The 23170-nt window shown below is 46.8% G+C and overlaps 1 protein-coding gene across 3 annotated transcripts; it reads left to right on the forward strand.

The window, feature by feature from the left end:
• Nucleotides 1-740: 740 nt before the first annotated feature.
• On the forward strand, nucleotides 741-21993 carry LOC119962747 (histidine triad nucleotide-binding protein 2, mitochondrial-like). 3 transcript variants are annotated; one of them, XM_038790760.1, is made up of 5 exons: nucleotides 741-761; nucleotides 6203-6358; nucleotides 9556-9660; nucleotides 10783-10855; nucleotides 21828-21993. In XM_038790760.1, the coding sequence occupies exons 1-5, from the start codon at nucleotides 756-758 to the stop codon at nucleotides 21917-21919; spliced, it is 432 nt and encodes a 143-aa protein (XP_038646688.1). In that variant the 5' UTR covers nucleotides 741-755; the 3' UTR covers nucleotides 21920-21993. The 3 variants fall into 3 exon arrangements, with proteins under 3 accessions (XP_038646688.1, XP_038646686.1, XP_038646687.1); XM_038790758.1 differs by lacking the exon at nucleotides 741-761 and adding an exon at nucleotides 1030-1239; XM_038790759.1 differs by lacking the exon at nucleotides 741-761 and adding an exon at nucleotides 1041-1197.
• Nucleotides 21994-23170: the final 1177 nt, after the last annotated feature.

Consider the following 23170-nt stretch of genomic DNA (forward strand, 5'->3'; position numbering starts at 1 on the left):
CAAAATGTGCATGACATCTCCAGGAGCGGGGAACGAGGAAAATAAAGATGGAGGACTGGAGGAGCAGCAGAAGTGGAGGCGAGCGCGGGACGGCAGCGAGACCCGTCCGGGAGAAGCAGGCGACAACAAGACAAGACACAGCCAAGTATCGCACACTGTAATTATCTCCCCGGCACGCAAATGTATATTTGCCTCCCCAATTCCCGCCACCCCTGCCCCCCCCCCCCATTCCCCCCACCCCACCCCACCCCCCGCAGTCGCCTACTTACGTGGTGTGGGTAATTTTGCCAGGTGTACAGAGCTGCCGCTGTCGAAATGGTGCACAATACCCTACCAGTTATTCTATTTCATATTTTATTGTATTTTATGTTGGGGTGTGCCCTTCTCCTCTAAGTATGTGTATACATATATATATGTTTCTTATTCTGTATACATAACGGTAATTATACCTTGTTCAAAAACCCAATAAAAAAACATTTATGAAACAAAATGAATGTAAATTGCCCTTCTGTAGCAGAGGGATGATATTGTACACTGTGACTCCACAAGACAAGTTGTAAGTTTAGCGTTGCTTCAAACACCTCTCCATCTTTCCCGACCCACACTTGAAGTGTCCCTTATTCTGATCCTTAAGAATTGAAACCGCGCACAACCAGGTTGTGCTCAAAATGCCAGTGCTCTTCAAAAAGTGTGGAGGATAACACAATCCGAAGCAATTGGCATTTGACGTTTGTACTTGCTGGACTGCAGACAACATGCGGGTGAGAGCCGGGGCCAGCTGGATGCAGTTGCAGAGGGCTGGCATAGGCACGGCGGGCTGAATGGCTTCCTGTGCCGTAACAATTATATTATGATTCTATGACCTGAATGGTTAAAGTAGTTAAATGCCTGGCCTGCTTTTCTTACCGAGATAACTGGGTCTGAAAGCAGCCACATTAGTGTAAAATATAACTGGCTTAAATGTCTCGCTGACCAAATTCCACTCTACTTCCCTGCTCTTTCCTGTTTCAAACCACATGTTTATAGTTAACCAACCAGGATCAGTTTTGTAGATTGTATCGGTGTGGTTAGTGATAGGAGTCTGTAAGTGGAGGAGGGAGGACAGCAGCTTGCAGCCTGTTCTCAGGCGGGATGTCCGGAGTGTTTGCACTGCTGCTGCTGCCGCCCAGGCGCTTCGCTGCCGCTGGGCTGCTCTCGGTGAGGCGGGCGCTGCCGGGGAGCAGACTGGGCGGTGTGCAGGTGGGAAGCTCCAGAGCGAAGGCCCAGCAGCCACACTGTGGGGGTGGGGTTGATTGGCGACTTCTGGGCCATTCACCAGCCGAGTCCAGCTGCCTGTCATACGGCGGGAGGCAATCGGAGTGCGGGCTTTTTCTTTGCTCCTGTTCCTGAAATGTGAGCAGTTCCCAAAGTAGCAGCTCGAAGCAAATTACTGCGGATGCTGGAATCTGGAACAAAACCCACAAAGAAAATGCTGGACAATCTCAGCAGGTTTGACAGCATCTGTGAGACCTTCTGAGTGTTGCCTAAAGGATTGAGTTGAGTTGAATCTGCTACCTTGGGTCTGACAGCGTTTGTGGAGAGAGAAGGGAGCTAACATCTTGGACGGGATTCGCCGACCCCCCGCCGGGTTGGAGAATCGCTGGGGGTTGGCGTGAATCCCACCCCTGCCGGCCGGCGAATTTTCCGGCCCCCCAAAAACCCCCCCATGTGAATCGCACCGCACGCTACGGAGAATGGCGAGGACTGGCGCGATGCAATGGGCCTTGGGGCCGCCCGAATTATCCAGGCGGCCTCGGGGTGGGTGGGGGTTAGGGGGGGGTATCTGGCCTCGGGGCGTGCTCCCACGGTGACCTGGCCCACGATTGGAGCCCACTGATCCGCAGGCGGGCCTGTGCCATGGGGGCACTCTATTCCTTCGCTGTGGATCTCTGCGATGGCCGACGTGGAGATGAACCCCCCTGTGCATGTGCTGGGATGGCGCCAGCACACGCTGGTGCTGCCGCGCATGCGCAAACTCGTGCCGGCTGGCGGAGGCCCTTCGGTGCTGGTTGGCATGGCGCCAAGCCCCTACGCGGCGCAAACCACTCTGGCGCCGGCCTAGTCCCAGAAGGTGCGGAGGATTCCGCACCTTTGGGGCTGCCCGACGCCGGAGTGGTTCATGGAGTGCCCACCCTGTCAATTAACGGAGAATCCCGCCCCTTGAGTCTGGATGACTCTTTTTTTCAAAGCTAGGGAGAACTGAAAATGGGGTCAGATTTATACTGTGTGTGTGTATTGGCTGATTGTAACTCAGGCAGCATGCCTGTTTCGTTCTATCTGCTCCAGGATAAGCAAAATACAGCTGATTTCTTTCAGAGGATTTGGGCATTGCTGATGAGCCCCGAATTTATCGCCCATCCCTAATTGTCCTCGAAGAGGACGTGATGGAGCCATTGCCTTGAGTCGCTGCCGTTCATGTGGTGTTAGGGAGGGAGTTCTGAGATTTTGGCCCAGTGACTGAAGGAACTGCAATATCATTCCAAGTCGGGATGGTGTGGCTTGGAGGGGAACTTGCAGGTGGTGGTTCCCGTGCATCTGCCTACTCTTGTCCTGACAGGATCTAGATGGTGGAGCTTGCAGGTTTGGAGGTTGTTGAAGGACTCTTGAGTTGTTGCAGTGTGTCTTGTAAATGCTGCCACTATGTGTCAATGGCAACAAATGGAGAAACAATTAAAATAGGTGATTCGCAAAAATTGGAGAAGTGTGTCTGTGTGGAGTTTGCACTTTCTCCCCATGTCTACATGGATTTCCTCCGGATGCTCCAGTTTCCTTCCACAGTCCAAAGATGTGCAGGTTAGGTGGATTGGCCATGCTAAATTGCCCATAAGTGTCCATGAAGGTTATGTTGGGTTTTTGGATTACAGGGATAGGGTGGAGATGTGGGCTGAAGGGTGCTCTTTCTAAGGGCAGGTGCAGACTCAGTGGGCCAAATGGCCTTGTGCACTGTAAATTCCATGATAAGTGCAGATATCTTGGATAGTTGTAGGGCTAGAGAGATTACAAAGATAGGGAAGGGTGGGGCCATGGAGGGATTTGAAAATTGGGATAAGAATTTTTACATCTGAAGTGTAGCTGGACAAGACCACAAGATAGGTCAGTGCGCACAAGGGTAACAGATGAGTGGAATTGGATGTGAGAAAGTTTTGGACAATTTTAATTTCAGGAGGGGAAGATGCAGGCCGTCAGCAACATCATCTAAAAACACAGTATCAGTTTCCACATGAAAGCTGATGACATGAGTTCACCCGCACTACCACCTGTCCCAACTCCTTCACTGTCTGTCTCTAAATGATTAGACTGAACAAAGAACAATACAGCACAGGAACAGGCCCTTCAGCCCTCCAAGCCTGTACCGGTCATGATATCAACCTTTGCCAAAACCCTCAGCACTTGTGCCGGATCCCTCTATACCCATCCTATCCATGTGTTTGTCAAGATGCCTTCTGCACGCCGTTAATGTATCTGCTTCCATAACCTCCCCTGGAAACGCGTTCCAGGCACTCGCCACCCTTGCACATCTCCTCTAATCTTTGCCCCATAGACCTTAAACCTATGCCCCCTGGTAACTGGCCCCTCCATCCTGGGAAAGAGTGCCTGCCCATCCACTCTATCCGTGCCCCTCATAATCTTGTAGACCTCTATCAGGTCACCCCCTCAACCTCCTTCTTTCTAATGAAAACAGTCCAAGTCTTTTCAGCATCTCCACATAGCTAATGCCCTCCAGACCAGGCAACATCCTGGTAAACCTCTGCACGCTCTCCAAAGCCTCCACATCCTTCTGGTAGTGTGGCGACCAGAATTGTGTGTAATATTCCAAGTGCTGCCTTACCAAGATTCTATACAGCTGTAGCATGACTTGCTAGTTTTTATACTCGCCCCATCCAATGAAGGAATGCATTCCATATGCTTTCTTGAAATGAATGCTTGACTGATGACCAGTACAGGCTGAGCAGAAATTCCCAGCAGCTATATATTGGGAAGCTCATGCACAGTGTCCCAGCTATTGACTCAGTCCCTCTCCTTGACAACTGTATGAGGCGGAACCAGATTGATCTTAACCTTGGTATCTTATTTGTCCCTAAAATTAACTTGTTTTTCATTTATTTGTTCATCCAATGAAAGCATCACAAGCTGGACCAGTAGTGCTTGCTCATCACTAATTGCCCTTGAGAAAGTGATGGTGAGCTGCCTTTGGGCGGCACGATGGCACAGTGGTTAGCACTGATGCCTCACAGCACCAGGGACTCTGGTTCAACTCTGGCTTGGGTGACTGGAGTTTTCTCCGGGTGCGCTGATTTCCTTCCACATTCCAAAGATGCGCAGACTAGGTGGATTAAAATTCCTACAGTGCAGAAGAGGGTCTTTCAGCCCATTGAGACTGCACCAACTTTCTGAAAGAGCACCCTACCTAGGACCACTGCCCCACCCTATCCCCGTAACCCCATAACTCCACCTAACCTCCACATCTTTGCACAGTAAGGGGCAATTTAGCATGGCCAATCCACCTAACCTGCACTCTTTGGACTGTACACAAGGAGACATGGGGAGAAAGTGCAAACCCACTCAGATTGGCCTTGCTACATTGTTCCTTAGTATCAAAAGGTGCAGGTTAGGTGGGGTTATGGGGTGGGGTGGGGGAGTGAGTGTGCCTAGGTCGGGTGCTCTTTCAGAGGATCAGTGCAGACTCCATGGGCCAAATAGGCTCCTCCATCACTGTAGCAATTCTATGGTTCTTGAACCGTTGCAGTCCATATGGTGTAGGTACACACACACACACACTGCTGTTGGGGAGGGAGTTCCGGGACTTTGACTAAGGGACAGTGAAGAAACGGCGATATATTTCCAAGCCAAGATGGTGTATGGCTTTTAGAGGAACTTGAATGTGATGTCGTTGTTATGTCCTTGGTCTTTTAGGCGGTAATGTTCGCAGATTTGGAAGGTGCTTTCAAATGAGCCTTGGTGAGATATTGCAGTGCATCTTGTAGACAGTACATATTGCTGCTACCGTGCATTGGTAATGGAGGGAGTGAACATTGAAGGTGGTGGATAGGGTGCCTATCAAGCGGGCTGCTTTGACCTGGATGGTGTTGAGCTACTTGACTTTAGTTGGAGCTGCACTAGTGCAGTCAAGTGGAGACTATTCCATTACACTCCTGACGTGTGCCTTGCAGGTGATGAACAGGCTTTTGGGGTGGTCAGGATGTGAGGTAGGATTCCTAGCCTCTGACCTGCTCTTGTAGCCACAGTATTAATATGGCTGGTACAGATCAGTTTCTGGTCAATGATAATCCCCAGGATGTTGATAATGGGGAATTCGGCCATGGTAATACCATAGGATGTCAGGGGGAGATGGTTAGATTATCCCTTGTTTGGAGATGGTCATGGTCTGACACTTGTGTGGCACGAATGTAACTTGCCACTTATCAGCCCAACCCTGAATGTTGTTCAGGTCTTGCTGCATTTGGACATGGACTACATTATCTGAGGAGTTGCGAATGGTGCTGAACATTGTGCAGTCATATGCGAACAGCCCCACTTCTGACCTTATGAGGTCACTGATGAAGCAGCTGAAGATGGTTGAGCCTAGACCACTACCCTGAGGAACTCCTGCAGTAACACACTGGGACTGAGATGATTGATCTCTCACAACCGCAACCACTTTCGTTGTGCCAGGTGTGACTCCAACCAACAGGAAGATTTCCCCCTAATTCCCATTGACTCAAGTTTTGCTTGGACTCCTTGATCAAATGCTGCCTTGATGTGAAGGGCACTCACCTCTGGAGTTCAGCTCTTTTGTCTATGTTTGAACCAAGGCTGTATTGAGGTCAGGAGCTGAGTGACCCTGGCGGAACCCAAACTGAGCATCTGTGAGCAGGTCATTGCTGAGTAAGTGCCGCTTGATAGCACTGTCGATGACTCCTTCCATCACTTTACTGTTAATTGAGAGCAGACTGATGGGGTGATAGTTGACTGGGTTGGACTTGTCCTATTTTTTGTGGCAGGGCAAACCTGGGCTACTGCTAAGTTATATGTGTTAAACCCCTCTGGGTGTTCAGGTTAGTCGTCACAATGTTGTGGAGAAACTGCAGGCACAGGTTACATCAGGAGTGACTGCAATAATGTGTTGCATATTAAACTCTGAAATTTTCTTTTTCATATTTAGATTGGTTGCTGTTTATCTAAAGTCAGTGGCAGTGATGTTCTTAAAGCAACATTGGCTGATGATGCAACAAAGAAATACGGAAACCAACCGCCTACATTATTCTCAAAAATTATTGATAAGTCGCTTCCAGCCGACATTATATACGAAGATGATCAGGTATATTTACTGTACTGAATGTTTTTTGACTTGTGGTAATGAAGACCTCTTGGTGCATTCTTATTTCCATGAATTGCGGGTCTTTAATGCAGAAAAGAAAGAACTTCCATCCACATAATGTCTTGTGATGTTTTCAGGATATCCCAATTAATTACTTTAGGATTGAGTCATTGTATGTCATGAGTAATTATGAAATGCTGGAAATGCTCAGTAGGCCTGGCAGCATCTATGGAGAAGGAAACTGGGTTCACAGACTGAAATTTGTCCTTAGTGTGCCTATCCTGATGTCAGGATCAGCTCTGTCAGAACCTGGAAGAGCGAGTCAGATATAATCTTCCTGGAGGCAGCCATTAGGAAGTTACATCCGGGAGCTTTGTCCAATTTTGGCATCCAGCTGGATTCCAGCATTGGGAAGTCCAATCAGCATGACATGTAGGGAGGACTGTCTTCCATCTTCGCAGTGTGGGTGATATCTGGCCATCAGCAGGAGCAAGAAAACATATGGAATGCTTGCCTTCATTGGATGGGGCATCTGGCAAGTCATGCTACAGTTGTATAGAACCTTGCTATGGCCGCACTTAGAATATTGCACACAATTCTGGTCTCCACACTACCAGAAGGATGTGGAGGCTTTGGAGAGGGTGCAGAGGAAGTTTGCCAAAATGTTGCCTGGTGTGGAGGGTGTTAGCTATGCGGAGAGGCTGAACAGACTCAAATTGTTTGCATTAGAAATACGGAGGTTGCGGGGTGATCTGATAGAGGTCTAGAAGATTATGAGGGGCATGGATAGAGTGGATGGGCAGGCACTCTTTCCCAAGGTGGAGGGGCTAGTCACCAGGGGGAATAGGTTTAACGTCTGTGGGGCAAAGTTTAGAGGAGATGTTCGAGGCAGGTTTTGTACGCAGAGGGTGGTGAGTGCCTGGAACGCATTGCCAGGGGAGGTTGTTGAAGCAGATACATTAGTGGCGTTCAAAAGGCATCTTACTAAATACATGGATAAGATGGGTATAGAGGGATACGGCACAAGGGTTTTGGCCAAGGTTGATATCATGACCAGTACAGGCTTGGAGGGCCGAAGGGCCTGTTCCTGTGCTGTATTGTTCTTTGTTCAATAGTGGTTCCACGGAGCGAAGCAGCTGCCATTGAGGCAGGACATGCATTAGCAGAGACATCAGTCTCTTGGGCATGCAAGGGTGTGCCTACTGCCTGGGGGTAGATCCCCTCAGTGAATTATCCACCATCAACAAATAACTATGAACATTTAATTCAGTCACAGCTTCAACTTCCTCAGTATCAAGTTGGTTTTGATCCATTGTCGGGCTCCTGATACAACAAGCGTTCTGTGCGATGCCAGAAGGCTGCAGCACTAGGGTTTTATTGGGGCCTCAGCTGTCTTCATTACCTGCCTCTGTGATGGTATCCTGCTCCTGGGAACGGCACCGGGCGGTAGGACATCTTTGGGGATACATTCCATTGAAGATTCCCACAACTGTACTTCACCCCACCCCTCTACCTGCAAACCTGCCACCACAGGGTCAGGAAATTTCAGCCCAATGTTTCAAGTCAATGATTTTTCATCTGATGATCAGATTATTGACCTGAAACATTAATCCTATCTCTCTCTCTCCACAGATGCTGCCTGACCTGCTGAGTATTTCCAGCATTGTTAGACATAGAACAGACTGTGCAGAAGGAGGCCATTCGGCCCATCGAGTCTACACCAACCCACTTAAGCCCTCATTTCTACCCTATCCCCATAACCCAATAACCCCTCCGAACCACTAAGGACAATTTATCATGGCTAATCCACCTAACCTGCATGTCTTTGGACTGTGGGAGGAGACCGGAGCACCCGGAGGAAACCCACGCAGACACGGGGAGAACGTGCAGACTACGCACAGGCAGTGACCCACTGGGATCCTGAGACCCTGGCGCTGTGAAGCTACAGTGCTGTCCACTTGTGCTACCGTGTTGCTCCAAAAAGAATCGAACCCGGGACCTTGGACCTGTGAAGCAATTGTGCTAACCACTATGCTGCCGTGCTGCCCTACCGTGCATTTTCTACTTTTATTTCAGAATTCCAGCATTTGCCATGTTTTCTTTCTGCCTGGGTAATTAGCATTGGTACTGTGCTCTTTATTCCATTGCAATTAATTATTTCACGGCACTGCATGCTCACTGAATAGTCTAATTCTAAGAAAACACATCCACCCTAAATGTGGTCAATGCAGGAAGTCTGAAATAGCCTACGAGAGAGAACATCATAAACACGGGAAGGGATTTTTTAAAAATTGGTATTTTCAATTTATACACTTTATGTTTAATACTTACAGCACATGTGGCTCTTGTACACGTATTGATATTGTCTGACTTGGTGTTGCGACCCCCCTTTTCCGTTCAGGGTGTACTGTCCCCTGGCTCCTATTCTTCCCTTTCCATCCCCCTTCCCTTTATGTTTTCTGCTGTGGGTTTGGGGGGATGGGGGGCTTCTGCCTCCTCCCACTTCTCGTGCTTCCCCCTGTAGTATCCCTGAGTTCCCTCCTCACTTCTTCTCCCCTACCCCCAGAGTTGTGTGTTCCTGTCTGTCTTCTCCCATCTCTCACTTTTTCCCTACTCGCTGTTGGCTTCAACCAGGTCTTGGAACGGGCTGATGAATTGTCCCCATGCTTTGAGGAAGCCTTCTTCCGACCCTTGGATGGTGTATTTGATCATCTTCAAATGGAGAAATTCCGCTAGGTCTGCCAGCCAGTCTGCAGCTGTGGGTGGCGCTGCTGATCGGCAGCCGAGCAGGATTCTCCGGCGTGTGATTAGTGAAGCTAAAGCTAGGGCGTCGACCTACTTCCCCATGTGTAGCTCTGTCTGTTCGGTTTCCCCGGAGATTGCCACTCTTGGGCGTGGCTCCACCCTCACCCCCACAACCTTGGACATTGCCTCCGAGAAGACTGCCCAGAACCCTGCAAGTTTGGGACAGGCCCAAAATATGTGGGTGTGGTTGGCCGGGCTTCTCTGGCACCGTTCACATTTATCCTCCACCTCCGGGAAGAACCTGTTCATCTGGGTACAGGGTGGGGGGTGGGGGGGTGGGAATCTTCTTAGGCCTAAAAGGCTGGGGGAGGAACACAATTCTAAATGACCCATTTGTGCTGCTTTTAATGTCACTTTTTTGGTTCTGTGTTTACTTATTTCCTCCTTTGCAGTGCCTTTCTTTCAGAGATGTGAATCCTCAGGGTCCAGTTCATTTCCTTGTGATACCCAAAATGGCTATACCACGGATCAGTGCCGCAACAGATGATGACAAAGAGGTAGGAAAGGATGGTTAATATAAATAGAATGTAATACTGTTACCATTCAGTAATAAATGGCAATATTACTGGGGCCATTCAGACCAAAACAGTTTGATCTTCCGTCTATGCTACACACTAGCTGATCTTGGCTAGGGCTGCAGTGCAGTTCGGTACTGTTGGCCTGAACTTCCTGAGACTGGAAGTGGAATAACTGGCTTGGGTTTTTGCTTTTGAAATGACCCAGAAAACATACACACCTTGGAATAATCCCAGTGATAACTGTTGGAATACGAACATCAAGAGGCGTCGGAGGAGGTTCGGATTGTGCTGGTCTGCGATGTGTGCTCTGCAGTTGAATAATCTGCAGTAGCCCAGCAGCCATTTTATCTGGATTCACAAGTAGAATTCAGCTATGAAGAGGGGTTGATTAGGCTGAGGTTGTTCCCCTCAGAGTTGAGAAATCTGATTTGGGGGATTGAGTTGTACAAAATTATGAAGGACATGGATAAGATGGATATGAAGAAAAGACTTGTCCCCTGAGTAGAGGTCCAATAATCAGGAGCATGGATTTAAAGTAATGGGTAGGTCAATTAGAGAGGGTTTGAAGAAAAATCTTTTCACCTAGAGGGTGGTATGAATCTGGAACTCACTGCCTGAAAGGGTGGTAGATGTGGGAACCCTCACAACATTTAAGGAGTATTCAGATGAGCACTTGAAACACTATGGCATAAATCACTGCGGACCGAGCGCTGGAAAATTGAATTAGAGCAGATAGGTGCTTGATGGCTAGTGCATACACAAAAGGTCAACGGGCCTCTTTCTGTGCTGCAGTTATATTAATAATAATAATAATAATAATAATCGCTTATTGTCACAAGTAGGCTTCAATGAAGTTACTGTGAAAAGCCCCCAAACACCACATTCCGGCACCTGTTCGGTGAGGCTGGTACGGGAATTGAACCCGCGCTGCTGGCCTTGTTCTGCATTACAAGCCAGCTGTTTAGCCCACTGCTGAACCAGACCCTATTATTATTAATTATTATTAACTGTATTAGATACAATTTAACCTGTATGTGTGAGCTTCACCAAAGGGAGATGTTTTATCTGTTATGTGAAGTTTGTTCTCCTTGTTGTAAACAGCTGCTGGGACATTTACTGATAGTGGCCAAAAACATTGCAAAGAAAGAAGGGCTCGCAGATGGGTACAGATTGGGTAAGTCCGCTAATACTTTGGTAATAAATTGATATGTCTCTGGTCAATGAATGGGGATAGAATGGGTGCAATCTTCCCAAAAGGGAACAGAGTCCCTGTGCAAGCTCGCAGTGCCAAGAAACACATGGCTATTCAACGTGACTTGCTTTAAATAAGGGGCCTGAACGGGGAATGCGCCATAGGCCGAGGCTGCACATAGCCCCATTTTTTACAATGGAGAGCTCTGCTCTGAGACCCCCACAAGAATCCCTGACCGCCACACCCCCCAATACCCACAATGGGGGTGCGTGCAAAAAATGCCAGCTTGGCAGTGCCAACCCGCCACCTTGGTGCCCTTGCCAGCGCTACCAGGGTATCTTGGCAGTGACAGGCTGGCACCCAGATAACACTGCCAAATTAACCAGATGGCACCAGTAGTGCCAAGGCACCCCCTGTTCAAAGGGCATGCAGTTGGGGGCCTTCAATCCCCTTGGAGACTCCCACAAGTGCCGTTTGCCTGGTCGCCGTTTGTGTGGACCAATAGCAAACGCCGCTCATCCGAGGTCCCCGAGGCAAAGGGATTGAATCCCAAAGCCTCAGTACCGCGGGAATCTGGATATTAGAGCAAGGCTTACTGCCTCACTCTAATATACAGATTTGCCAAAACGTGATCCCACCCATTGTGGTCAGGATTCTCCTTACAACATCTCGTGTAATTGCGTTGAATCTTGTGAGGCGTTGCGAGCCGGGTAGATCCCGGGAGCAGGGTCTCCCAGCTTTCACTGGCCACGCTGCACTGCGACGAGCTGCTTTTCCTGCTCAGTGTGGCCTGAGGATCACCACCAATGTTTTTCAATATCTGATGTAATAATTTATAAATGTTATTGACTTCCATTCAGGCCTTAGCTCAGGGATAGTGACAGGTATATAGTCTATCTATTGGGTTCTTTCCTGGTAGGATATACTGCCTAGAAAACAGGGTTAGGCTGTTAGGCTGTATTTAATGGCAACATTATTTTTCATCTGCACATAGACAGAAGAGAAAAGTTAAAGAATTGGTGTTGGCACAGAGGTGTGGAAAAGAATGCGCTTTGGTGATTGTGTTAAAACTGGAAGACGTGTAACAATCATAACTTCTCCAATAAAGTGAATCGCTGTGTTTTCACAAATGTACTTTGTACAGGCAATTAGTGGTGCCTCTTAAAATGTAGAAAGACAGCAAAAGGTGCTGGCAAATGTTCCTCCTACTCAACCACTCTTTGAGTCACAGAGAAACCCCAGTGGCAATAGTTTCCCCTGAGGCAACCCCACTCCCCTCCACCCAAAACTCCAGGGCCTGCCTGACTTACACCAGTGTTCCCACATTCTACCTTCCTGGTTTGGTGTGCGGCATGCTTCCCAGCTGTGGTAGCGCTCCCAGTGGCGCTGCTGAGCTACGTGACTCCAAATGGCCAGCTGCAGAGGGTGAGGTAGTTGGCCTTGAGAGGGATGGTCTAATAAGGACACAGAGTCCACATTGAGGAAAAATAAGGACAAAGTTTTATTTACAAATGATATACACTTCCCGGTAGACCCCTACCAGGTTCCTACTTGGTCAGTACCTTACTATATACACTGGGTGATTGAGGTACTCCGCCCTAACAGGGGAAGCATTTCCACCTTGTAGGTCCCATGGGGGATATTGCACATGGCAACCCTGATGGAAACAAATTAATTCATGACTCCTGTAAAGTGCATCCGGGAATCCTGCACATGGTCAAGGTGGCATTGTAGCGAACTTTAGGGCCTGTCACCATAAAATTATTTAATTCGGCCTGTCATTCAGTCAATTTCATTCTAATGTTTTATGAAGCCACTATACATTGTGTGATTATGTGGTGTTTGCTAGAGAAGTACATTTGTCCACCGCATTTTCTTGGGTGTAATTTTGCTTGTGCAGAGCCACGCCAAAAATATAAACTGCCAGTTTGTTTGATATAAATGTTGGGTTTGTATGTTTGAAAAATTAGATCCTAACACTCTCTTCCTATTATGGATTAGTACCTGGGAATATGATGTTATTGGTATTACTGAGACTTGGTTGAGGGATGGGCAAAACTGGCAACTAAATATCCCAGGGTATAGATGCTTCAGGAGGGATAGAGAGGGAGGTAAAAGCTGTGATTAAGGAGGGCACGATGGAGGATTCGAGCACTGAGGCAATATGGATAGAGCTAAGAAATAGGAAGGGTGCAGTAACATTGTTGGTACTTTACTATAGGCCTCCCAAAAGCGAGCGTGATGTAGAGGTACAAATATGTAGACAGATTATAGAACAATGTAGGAGCAATAGGGTGGTTGTGATGGGAGATTTTAACTTCCCCAACATTGAATGGGACTCATGTAGTGTTGGAGGCGTAGATGGAGCAGAATTTGTAAGGAGCATCCAGGAGAGTTTTTTAGAGCAGTATGTAAATAGTCCAACTCGGGAAGGGGTCATACTAGACCTGGTATTGGGGAATGATCCCGGCCAGGTGGTTGACGTTTCAGTCGGCGATTACTTTGGGAATAGCGATCACAATTCCATAAGTTTTAGAATACTCATGGACAAAGACGAGAGTGGTCCTAAAGGAAGAGTGCTAAATTGGTGAAAGGCCAACTATAACAAAATTCGGCAGGAGCTTGGGAATGTGGATTGGGAGCAGCTGTTTAAGGGTAAATCCACATTTGAAATGTGGGAGTCTTTTAAGAAAATGTTGATTAGAGTGCAGGACGGACATGTTCCTGTGAAAATTAGAGATAGAAATGGCAAGATTAGGGAACCATGGATGACGGGTGAAATTGTGAGACTAGCTAAGGTGAAAAAGGAAGCATACATAAGATCGAGGCGACTCAAAACTGATGAAGCTTTGGAGGAATATCGGGAAAGTAGGACAAATCTCAAACACGCAATACAGAGGGCTAAAAGGGGTCATGAAATATCTTTGGCTAATAGGGTTAAGGAAAATCCCAAAGCCTTTTATTCGTATATAAGGAGCAAGAGGGTAACTAGAGAAAGGATTGGCCTACTCAAAGACAAAAGAGGGAATTTATGCGTGGAGTCAGAGGAAATGAGTGAGCTTCTTAATGAGTACTTTGCATTGGTATTCACCAAGGAGAGGGACCTGACGGATGTTGAGGCTAGGGATGGACGTTTAAATACTCTAGGTCATGTCGGCATAAGGAAGGGGGAGGTTTTGGGTATTCTAAAAGGCATTAAGGCATTAAGACAAGTCCCCAGGACCGGATGGGATCTATCCCAGGTTATTGAGGGAAGCGAGGGACGAAATAGCTGGGGCCTTAGCAGATATCTTCGCAGCATCCTTGAGCACGGGTGAGGTTCCGGAGGACTGGAGAATTGCTAATGTTGTCCTTTTGTTTAAGAAGGGTAGCAGGGATAATCCAGGGAATTATAGATCTGTGAGCTTGACGTCAGTGGTAGGCAAACTGTTGGAGAAGGTACTGAGGGATAGGATCTATTCACATTTGGAAGAAAATAGACTTAATAGTGATAGGCAGCTTGGTTTTGTGCAGGGAAGGTCATACCTTACAGGGTCCCAGGTTCGGTTCCCAGCTGGGTCACTGTCTGTGCGGAGTCTGCACGTCCTCCTCGTGTGTGCGTGGGTTTCCTCCGGGTGCTCCGGTTTCCTCCCACAGTCCAAAGATGTGCGGGTTAGGTGGATTGGCCATGCTAAATTGCCCGTAGTGTCCTAAAAAGTAGGGTTGGGGGGGGGGGGGGGGGGGGGGGGGGGGGGTTGTTGGGTTACGGGTTTAGGGTTGATACGTGGGTTTGAGTAGGGTCATTGCTCGGCACAACATCGAGGGCCGAAGGGCCTGTTCAGTGCTGTACTGTTCTATGTTCTCTAAACCTAATAGAATTCTTTGAGGAAGTGACAAAGTTAATTGATGAGGGAAGGGCTGTAGATGTCATATACATGGACTTCAGTAAAACGTTTGATAAAGTTTCCCATGGCAGGTTGATGGAAAAAGTGAAGTTGTATGGGGTTCAGGGTGTACTAGCTAGATGGATAAAGAACTGGCTGGGCAACAGGAGACAGAGAGTAGTGGTGGAAGGGAGTGTCTCAAAATGAAGAAAGGTGACTAGTGGTGTTCCATAGGGATCCGTGCTCGGACCACTGTTGTTTGTGATATACATAAATGATCTGGATGAAGGTATAAGTGGTCTGATGAGCAAGGTTGCAGATGATACTAAGATTGATGGAGTTGCAGATAGCGAGGCGGACTGTCAGAGAATACAGCAAAATATAGATAGATTGGAGAGTTGGGCAGAGAAATGGCAGATAGAGTTCAATCCAGGCAAATGCGAGGTGATGCATTTTGGAAGATCTAACTCAAGAGCTGACTATATTGTCAACGGAAGAGTCCTGGGGAAAATTGATGTACAGAGGGATCTGGGAGTTCAGGTCCATTGTACCCTGAAGGTGGCAACGCAGGTCGCTAGAGTGGTCAAGAAGGTATACAGCATGCTTGCCTTCATCGGACAGGGTATTGAGTGCAAGAGTCGGCAGGTCATGTTACAGTTGTATAGGACTTTGGTTAGGCCACATTTGGAATACTGCGTGCAGTTCTGGTCGCCACATTACCAGAAGGATGTGGATGCTTTAGAGAGGGTGCAGAGGAGGTTCACCAGAATGTTGCCTGGTATGGAGGGTGCTAGCTATGAAGAAAGGTTGAGTAGATTAGGATTGTTTTCATTGGAAAGACGGAGGTTGAGGGGAGACCTGATTGAGGTCTACAAAATTATGAGAGGTATGGACAGGGTGGATAGCAACAAGCTTTTTCCAAGAGTGGAGGTGTCAATTACAAGGGGTCACGATTTCAAGGTGAGAGGGGAAAAGTTTAAGGGAGATGTGCGTGGAAAGATTTTTACGCAGAGGGTGGTGGGTGCCTGGAATGCTTTGCCAGAGGCGGGTACGATAGCATCATTTAAGATGCATCTGGACAGATATATGAACGGATGGGCAACAGAGAGAAGTAGATCTTGGAAAATAGGCAACAGGTTTAGATAAAGGATCTGGATCGGCGCAGGCTGGGAGGGCCGAAGGGCCTGTTCCTGTGCTGTAATTTTCTTTGTTCTTTATTAGCATAATGTTAGGTGTCACTGTCCATCATTATCAATGGATTGATTTCTGGTGTGGCCGTGGGGAAAGGGGGAAGAAGGTTTAGCCTGGGGATCTCCAGTTCCAACCTATTTGGTATTTCTCCAGTTTTGAGTGGATTCGAGGTAGATATGGAGGCAATTTAAAAAGAATAGTAAGTTCCTTGTTATGGCCCTTTTACCATTCAACACAAAACAAAACAAAAGCTTAAATTGCAAGAAGTTAATTAGATTGTGTTTAATGCCAACATAAAATTCACCCTTTTGGAGTAAGTTGTCAATCCAAGTGGACTGATGTATATTTTATACCCATAAGTTTAAGATGTTTTTTGTGTTAGGTAATATCGCAAAGATAAACATTGTCAACAAAAATAAAAAATCAGCCTCAAAAGCAAATTGTCTGCTCAAATATTTCCTTTCTCTTTTGAGCCATTGACTGATTCCAGTTGCAGGTCTCCAGTCGAATGAGGATAGGACTAGTAAATCCCATTGCTTTATCTGATGCATTAGTGAGGAGCTGAAGGAAATTAGTAATAGTAGAGAAATGGTTTTAGGGCAATTAATGGGATTAAAGATGAATAAATCTCCAGGACTTGATAATCTTCATACCAGAATACTTAAGGAAGTAACCCTAGAAATAGGTAATCCATTAGTGGTTGTTTTCCAAAATCTTTTGGACTCTGGAATGGTTCCTACAGATTGGAGGGTAATTAACATAACCCCTCGACACAAAAAGGGAGGTAGAAAGAAAACAGGGAACCATTGACCAGTAAACCTGGTAGGAAAGTTGCTAGATTCCATAATAATAATTGCTTATTGTCACAAGTAGGCTTCAATGAAGTTACTGTGAAAAGTCCCTAGTCGCTACATTCCGGCTCCTGTACGGGGAGGCGGTACGGGAATTGAACCCCCGCTGCTGCCATTGTTGTGCATTGTTCTGTATTACAAGCCAGCTGTTTAGCCCACTGTGCTAAACCAGCCACTTCACGGATTTCATAGCACAGTATTTGGAAGACAGTGGTGTAATCAGACAAAGTCAGCATGGATTTCCAAAAGGGAAATCGTGTTTGACAAATTTATTGGAATTCTTTGAAGATGTAACTAGTAGAGTTAACCTGGGCGACACGGTGGATGTGGTTTATTAAGACTTACAGAACTCTTTCAACAAGGTCTTGTAATGACTTAGGCCAGGCCTTTGAAATTAGCCAATTAGAATACGAGTTTCCTGATTAGTGGCCCAATCAGAGAACCCCTTTCTCTGTATTTAACAGGGAGTGTCAGATCCCCTGCGCTCCCAGTGTAGACAGCAAGCTGAATGCACCTGGTTATTCGGCTGTTGGTTTTGTAAATGAAGGGAATTCTGGTGACGGGACTTCTGCCTCCGAGGACTTCTTACAAGTCTCACATAGCAGATTATTTTGTAAAGTTAAAGCACGGGTAGTGTCTTCAGATGGATAGAAAGCTGGTTAGCAAAACGTTGGAATAAATGGGGCATTTTCCGATTGGCAGGCAGTGACTAGTGGGGTGTTGTAGGGATCTGTGATGGGTCCCCAACTGTTCACATTATATATTAATGATTTTAACAAGTAAACTAAATGTAGTATTTCCAAATTTGCAGATGATATAAAGTTGGGTGGGTGGGGGGGTGGGGTGGTGGTAAACTGAGGAGGATGCAGAGATTGTTCAGCGGGATTTGGACAAGCTGACTGAGTGGGCATATGCATGGCAGAGGCAGTATAACGTGGATCAATTTAATAATCTTTATTGTCACAAATAGGCTTACATTAACACTGCAATGAAGTTATGGGAAAACCCCTAGTCGCCACATTCCGGCACCAGTTCGGGTACACAGAGGGAGAATTCAGAATGTCCAATTCATCTAACAGCACGTCTTTTGGGACTTGTGGGAGGAAACCGGAGCAACTGGAGGAAACCCACGCAGACACAGGGAGAACGTGAAGACTCCGCACAGACTCAAGCCGGGAATCGAACCTGGGACCATGGCACTGTGAAGCAACAGTGCTACCCACTGTGCTACCGTGGCAGTGAGGTTATCGACTTTGGTCGTAAAAATAGAAAGGCAAACTATTATTTGAATGGGTGTAAATTGAGAGGGGTGGATACTCAGTGAGACCTTGGTATTATGCATCCATCGTTGAAAGTAAGCGTGCAGGTACAGCAGGCAATAAAAAAGGCAAATGGTAGGTTGGCCTTCATAGCGAGAGGATGTGAGTATAGGAATCGAGATGTTTTACTGCATTTGTATAGGGCATTGGTGAGGCCACACCTGCAGTATAGTGTGGAGTTTTAGTGTCCTTATCGGAGGAAGGTTGTTCTTGCTAAGGAGGGACTGCAACAAAGGTTTACCAGCTGATTCCTGGATGGCGGGACTGTCATATGAGGGGAGACTAAATTGGTTAGGATTATATTAACTGGAGTTTAGAAGAGTGGGGTGGGGGATCTCATAGAAACTTATAAAATTCTATCAGGATTAGACAGGGTAGATTCAGAAAGAAGTTTCCAAATGGTGGGAGTCCAGAACTAGGGGTCATAGTTTGAGGATATGGGGTAAAACATTTAGGACTGAGATGAGGTGAAATTTCTTCACCCGGAGAATGGCTAATTTGTGGAACTACCACAGAAAGTAGTTGAGGTGAAAACATTGTGTAATTTCAAGAAGAAATTAGATATAGCTCTTGGGACAAAAGGGATCAGGGGATATGGGGGGGAAGGCGGGACCAGGGTATTGAAATGGATATTCAGCCATGATCATAATGAATGGCAGAGCAGGCTTGAAAGCCCGAGTGGCCGCCTCCTGCTTCTAGTTTCTATGTATTATGGCTGACTGATACTCTGGACTCCTCAGTAAACATAGACAATGGTGAAAGGTTAATGAAGGGCTGCCTTCATTCACAATCTGGCACAAGTAATCACCTTCTGGAAATGGTGCCCACAAAAATTCTTCACAAGAAAAGTATTTTACAATTAACTCAAATTTCTGACCTTTAAAGCACCATATTGTATTTCTGTGAAGTTTTACAGTCATATATTACAATCCGTAGCCATGCATTTAACGTGATAAGGTTCCCCATGGTTGGCTCATTCAGAAAGTTAGGGGGCATGGGATAGAGGGAAATTTGGCAGTCTGGATGCAGAATTGACTGGCCGAAAGAAGACCGCAAGTGGTAGTGAATGGAAAGTATTCCGCCTGGAGGTCGGTGACTAGTGGTGTCCTACAGGGATCTGTTCTGGGACCTCTGCTCTTTGTGGTTTTTATAAATGACTTGAATGAGGAAGTGGAAGGGTAGGTTAATAAGTTTACAGATGACACAAAGGTTGGTGGAGTTGTAAATAGTGTCGAGGGCTGTTGCAAGTTATAACAGGACATTGACAGGATGCAGAGCTGGGCTGTGAAGTGGCAGATGAAGTTCAACCTAGATAAATGTGAAGTGATTCATTTTGGAAGGTCGAATTTGAATGCTGGTTAAAGGCAGGATTCTTGGAAGTGTGGAGGAACAGAGTGATCATGGGGTCCACGTACATAGATCCCTCAAAGTTGCCACCCAGGTTGATAGGGTTGTTAAGAAGGCGTATGGTGTGTTGGCTTTCATTAACAGGGGGATTGAGTTTAAAAGCCGCAAAAGTTTGCTGCAGCTTTATACAATCCTGGTTCGACCACACTTCGAATATTGTGTCCAATTCTGGTCGCCTCATAGGAAGGATGTGGATGCTTTGGAGAGGGTACAGAGGAGATTTACCAGGATGCTGCCTGGACTGGAGGGCATGTCTTATGAAGAAAGGTTGAGGGAGCTAGGGCTTTTCTCACTGGAGCAAAGAAGGAAGAGAGTTGATTTGATAGAGGTGTACAAGGTGATGAGAGGCATGGATCGAGTGGATAGCCAGAGGCTTTTGCCCAGGGCGGGAATGGCTGTCACAAGGGGACATCATTTTAAGGTGATTGGAGGAAGGTACAGGGGAGATGTCAGAGATAGGTTCTTTACACTGAGAGTGGTGGGTGTGTGGAATGCACTGCCAGCGGAGGTGGTGGAGTCAGAATCATTAGGGACATTTAAGCGACTCTTGGACAGGCACATGGACAGCAGTAAATTGAAGGAGTGCAGGTTAGGTTGATCTGAGATTAGGATAAATGGTCGGCACAACATCGTGGGCTGAAGGGCCTGTACTGTGCTGTACTGTTCTATGTAATGTAGCTAAAGGGTGCATCACAGTAAATTCCACTATTGAGATTTGGATCACTGTTCTCTTGATACTCAGAAATAGAAACAAAATCTGCTGGATATTTTGAAGGTAAAGGCTGTGAGGAACTGAAAGAGAGAAATTAGAAGATTGATGTAAAATGTGTCTTTCAATCTCTCTGTTCTTGGGGACTGATGAGATGGGAAGCTTTTCTTTTCCATTACATTTAACTGTCAAGTTCCTATGATACCAGTTTGCGAATACACTGATAAAATGGGAATTGAGTACACCAACAAGGAAGATTCAGGCCCAAAGCTGTGTGGATTTCATCATCCTTAATCAGAGCAGCAGCACAGATGCCCAGATGGTTCCTGCGCTTGAGAGAAAAAAACCTGACAACTGTTCCTGCTTCAGTTTGCTACCCAGTGACCTATGTTCGAAAGTGTGTGTATGTCCATATGGGTGGTGGGTGAGGTTGGCTCAGTTGGTCAAAGCCTGCAGACATGTGGGGCTAGTTTAGCACAGTGGGCTAAACAGCTGGCTTGTAATACAGAACAAGGCCAACAGCACGGGTTCAATTCCTGTACCAGCCTCCCCGAACAGGAATGTGGCGACGAGGGGCTTTTCACAGTAACTTCATTGAAGCCTACTCATGACAATAAGTGATTATTATTACGAATAAATGGCACTTGTGTGAGCAGCATAGACACATAGAAGATAGGAGGAGGAGGAGGACTTTAGGCCCTTCAAGGCTGCTCCGCCATTTATCACGATCATGGCTGATCATTCAACTAGGGCAATAAATACTCGTGCACTAGCCAGTACCTTCAGGTGATGAAGCAAAGGAGAATGAAAATTCTCTCTCCTACTTTTATTCCATAAGGGTTATCTGCCACTTGGGCAAATATATTATCAGAATTATCCAGGGTTTATTTTGTAATCAGAGGCTATCCCGCCATGTTGATTCTCCTCACCAGTCACAGAACCAGTGGAAGCCACACATTGCTTCCATGGGGGAGGCCCAACACAATATGAGTGTCGTCAGGCACTTAAAATTAGCCACTATCAGGCCTTGCACATGATTTAGGATCCCTATCCTTCCCTTCAAGGGCTTCTGACCAATCAGAGGCCAGCAGCTGTCCACTGCCGGCAGCATGATCAAAAGTGGTAGCTGCTGCCCACAACGCTTCCAAGCTCAGCCCGACAATCTCTGCTCTCGGGCTACAGATGATTAGGCTGGGATGGGGTCCAGGGGAGGGAATCTGACAAGGGGGTGGAGGCAAAGGCAAGAGTGCGGCTTTTAGTGCCCCCCACCCCCACTAAACAGGTCTCCTGATCAGGCACTGAGTACCTGACAACGAATCATCCAAGCCCCCTCCCCCACCCACCAATGTCACAGGCAAATCTGACAGGTTTTGGTGGGCAAACCTATGGGAGGCATGGGAGCGGCTAGGAGTCCCATTTAACTCCTGAGTCACTAATAAATTCTGGTGTGCTCAGTTGTAATGTGGGTTAAGTAGCTCACTATTGAGGAATCCAATGCAGGTACTCCTGGCCGACTCTCCCAGTACCCTCGCTATCATGCCCGCTCTGGTGGACCCAATTAATGTCTGGCAATTGTTTGTGAATTTCTAGACAAACTCTTTTGTTGTTTCTTAGTGATTAACGATGGAAAGAATGGAGCGCAGTCTGTATACCACCTACACATCCACGTGATTGGAGGACGCCAGATGAGCTGGCCACCTGGTTAGAAGGATGTGATATAAACTGTTGTTTTTTGTCACTGTGTTCTGTCATTCATTTTATTAAAACATTTACTTTCAAATGCTTTGTTGGAAATAAATTACTTTTCTACAACTGCAGAAAGTGTATCCTAGGATTCTGGATTACAAAATTGGAAATGTAAAATTGTAATTCCCTAGTATGGGTCACATCACTCCAGTTCGTATGGGCTGTCTCCCTGCATCCAAGCATAAAACGTGAGGATGGGGGTGTGAGCCTATCTCCACTTAGCCGGCTCGTCCAGCTTTAAATTTTCAAGTGATGACCCTTCATTTAGTATAAGATTGGACTTCCACCGTCTCCAGGAGGACGTCCTGTCTTGTAGAGTTGTCAGCCAATCAAAGGACAGCAGCTCTGCACACTGACAGCGCCAGTAGGAATGATGGCCACTTCTAGTGCTGCGTGGAGGCTAGGAGGTGACAAAAATGGTTTTGGACATTCAGGTAGGTCTGAGATCTCTCTGGGGCCAGAATAATGGGCTCTGGCGACAACTGGCGGAAGGAGGATGAGGGGCTGGGTGGATGTAGGGTGACAAAACGGTGGAGAGGAGCCTATGATTGGCACTGGGGGTGCCAGCAAGGGGCACCCTCCCCACACCCCACACACTTTTCCACTTTTTTTTCACAGTGTTATCCCCATGCAGCAGTGCCTCTAGATTGATTGTCCAGTATCCTTGAACTTCAGCAGTGACCACCTTACCTCTAAGTTACCATTGTTGTGCAACTGCACAAAAAACATTAAATAGCGGCGCACTCCAAAATAGTTTAGAGGATACATCGCCGAGAACCATAGTGAACGGGCATAAGTTAAGTATTAAGGGATGGAGGTCCGAAACAACGTGTTGAAGCAGCCGGGAAAAATGAGACCTGAGGATTTATTCCTCTGAATAATCAAAAATGCTACTTACCTTGGTTTCCTGTAGTCACTCTGCCACAGACCTGGTTATTAGTTGCTGAGCAGGCCTCCCCTAAGTCTTAATACCAATGGCATCATTGGATCATGATTTTTTCATTTATATTAGACCATCACTTTCCTTTATCGGGAGCTTTGGTTGATTTCACAGTCAGTGAAGATGAGATGTTGGCTGGTAAGTGGACCCGGCCTGATCTTCGTTATTCCCAAGCACAGTTCGCAATGAAAATGGAGATTAAACTCAACCCCTTAAATCAGTGATAGGTAACCTAGGCTAGTGAGCGGACCACATCAGTGACCCTCCGTCA

This window comes from Scyliorhinus canicula, chromosome 3 (assembly GCF_902713615.1).
Source record: "Scyliorhinus canicula chromosome 3, sScyCan1.1, whole genome shotgun sequence".
Taxonomy (NCBI): domain Eukaryota; kingdom Metazoa; phylum Chordata; class Chondrichthyes; order Carcharhiniformes; family Scyliorhinidae; genus Scyliorhinus; species Scyliorhinus canicula.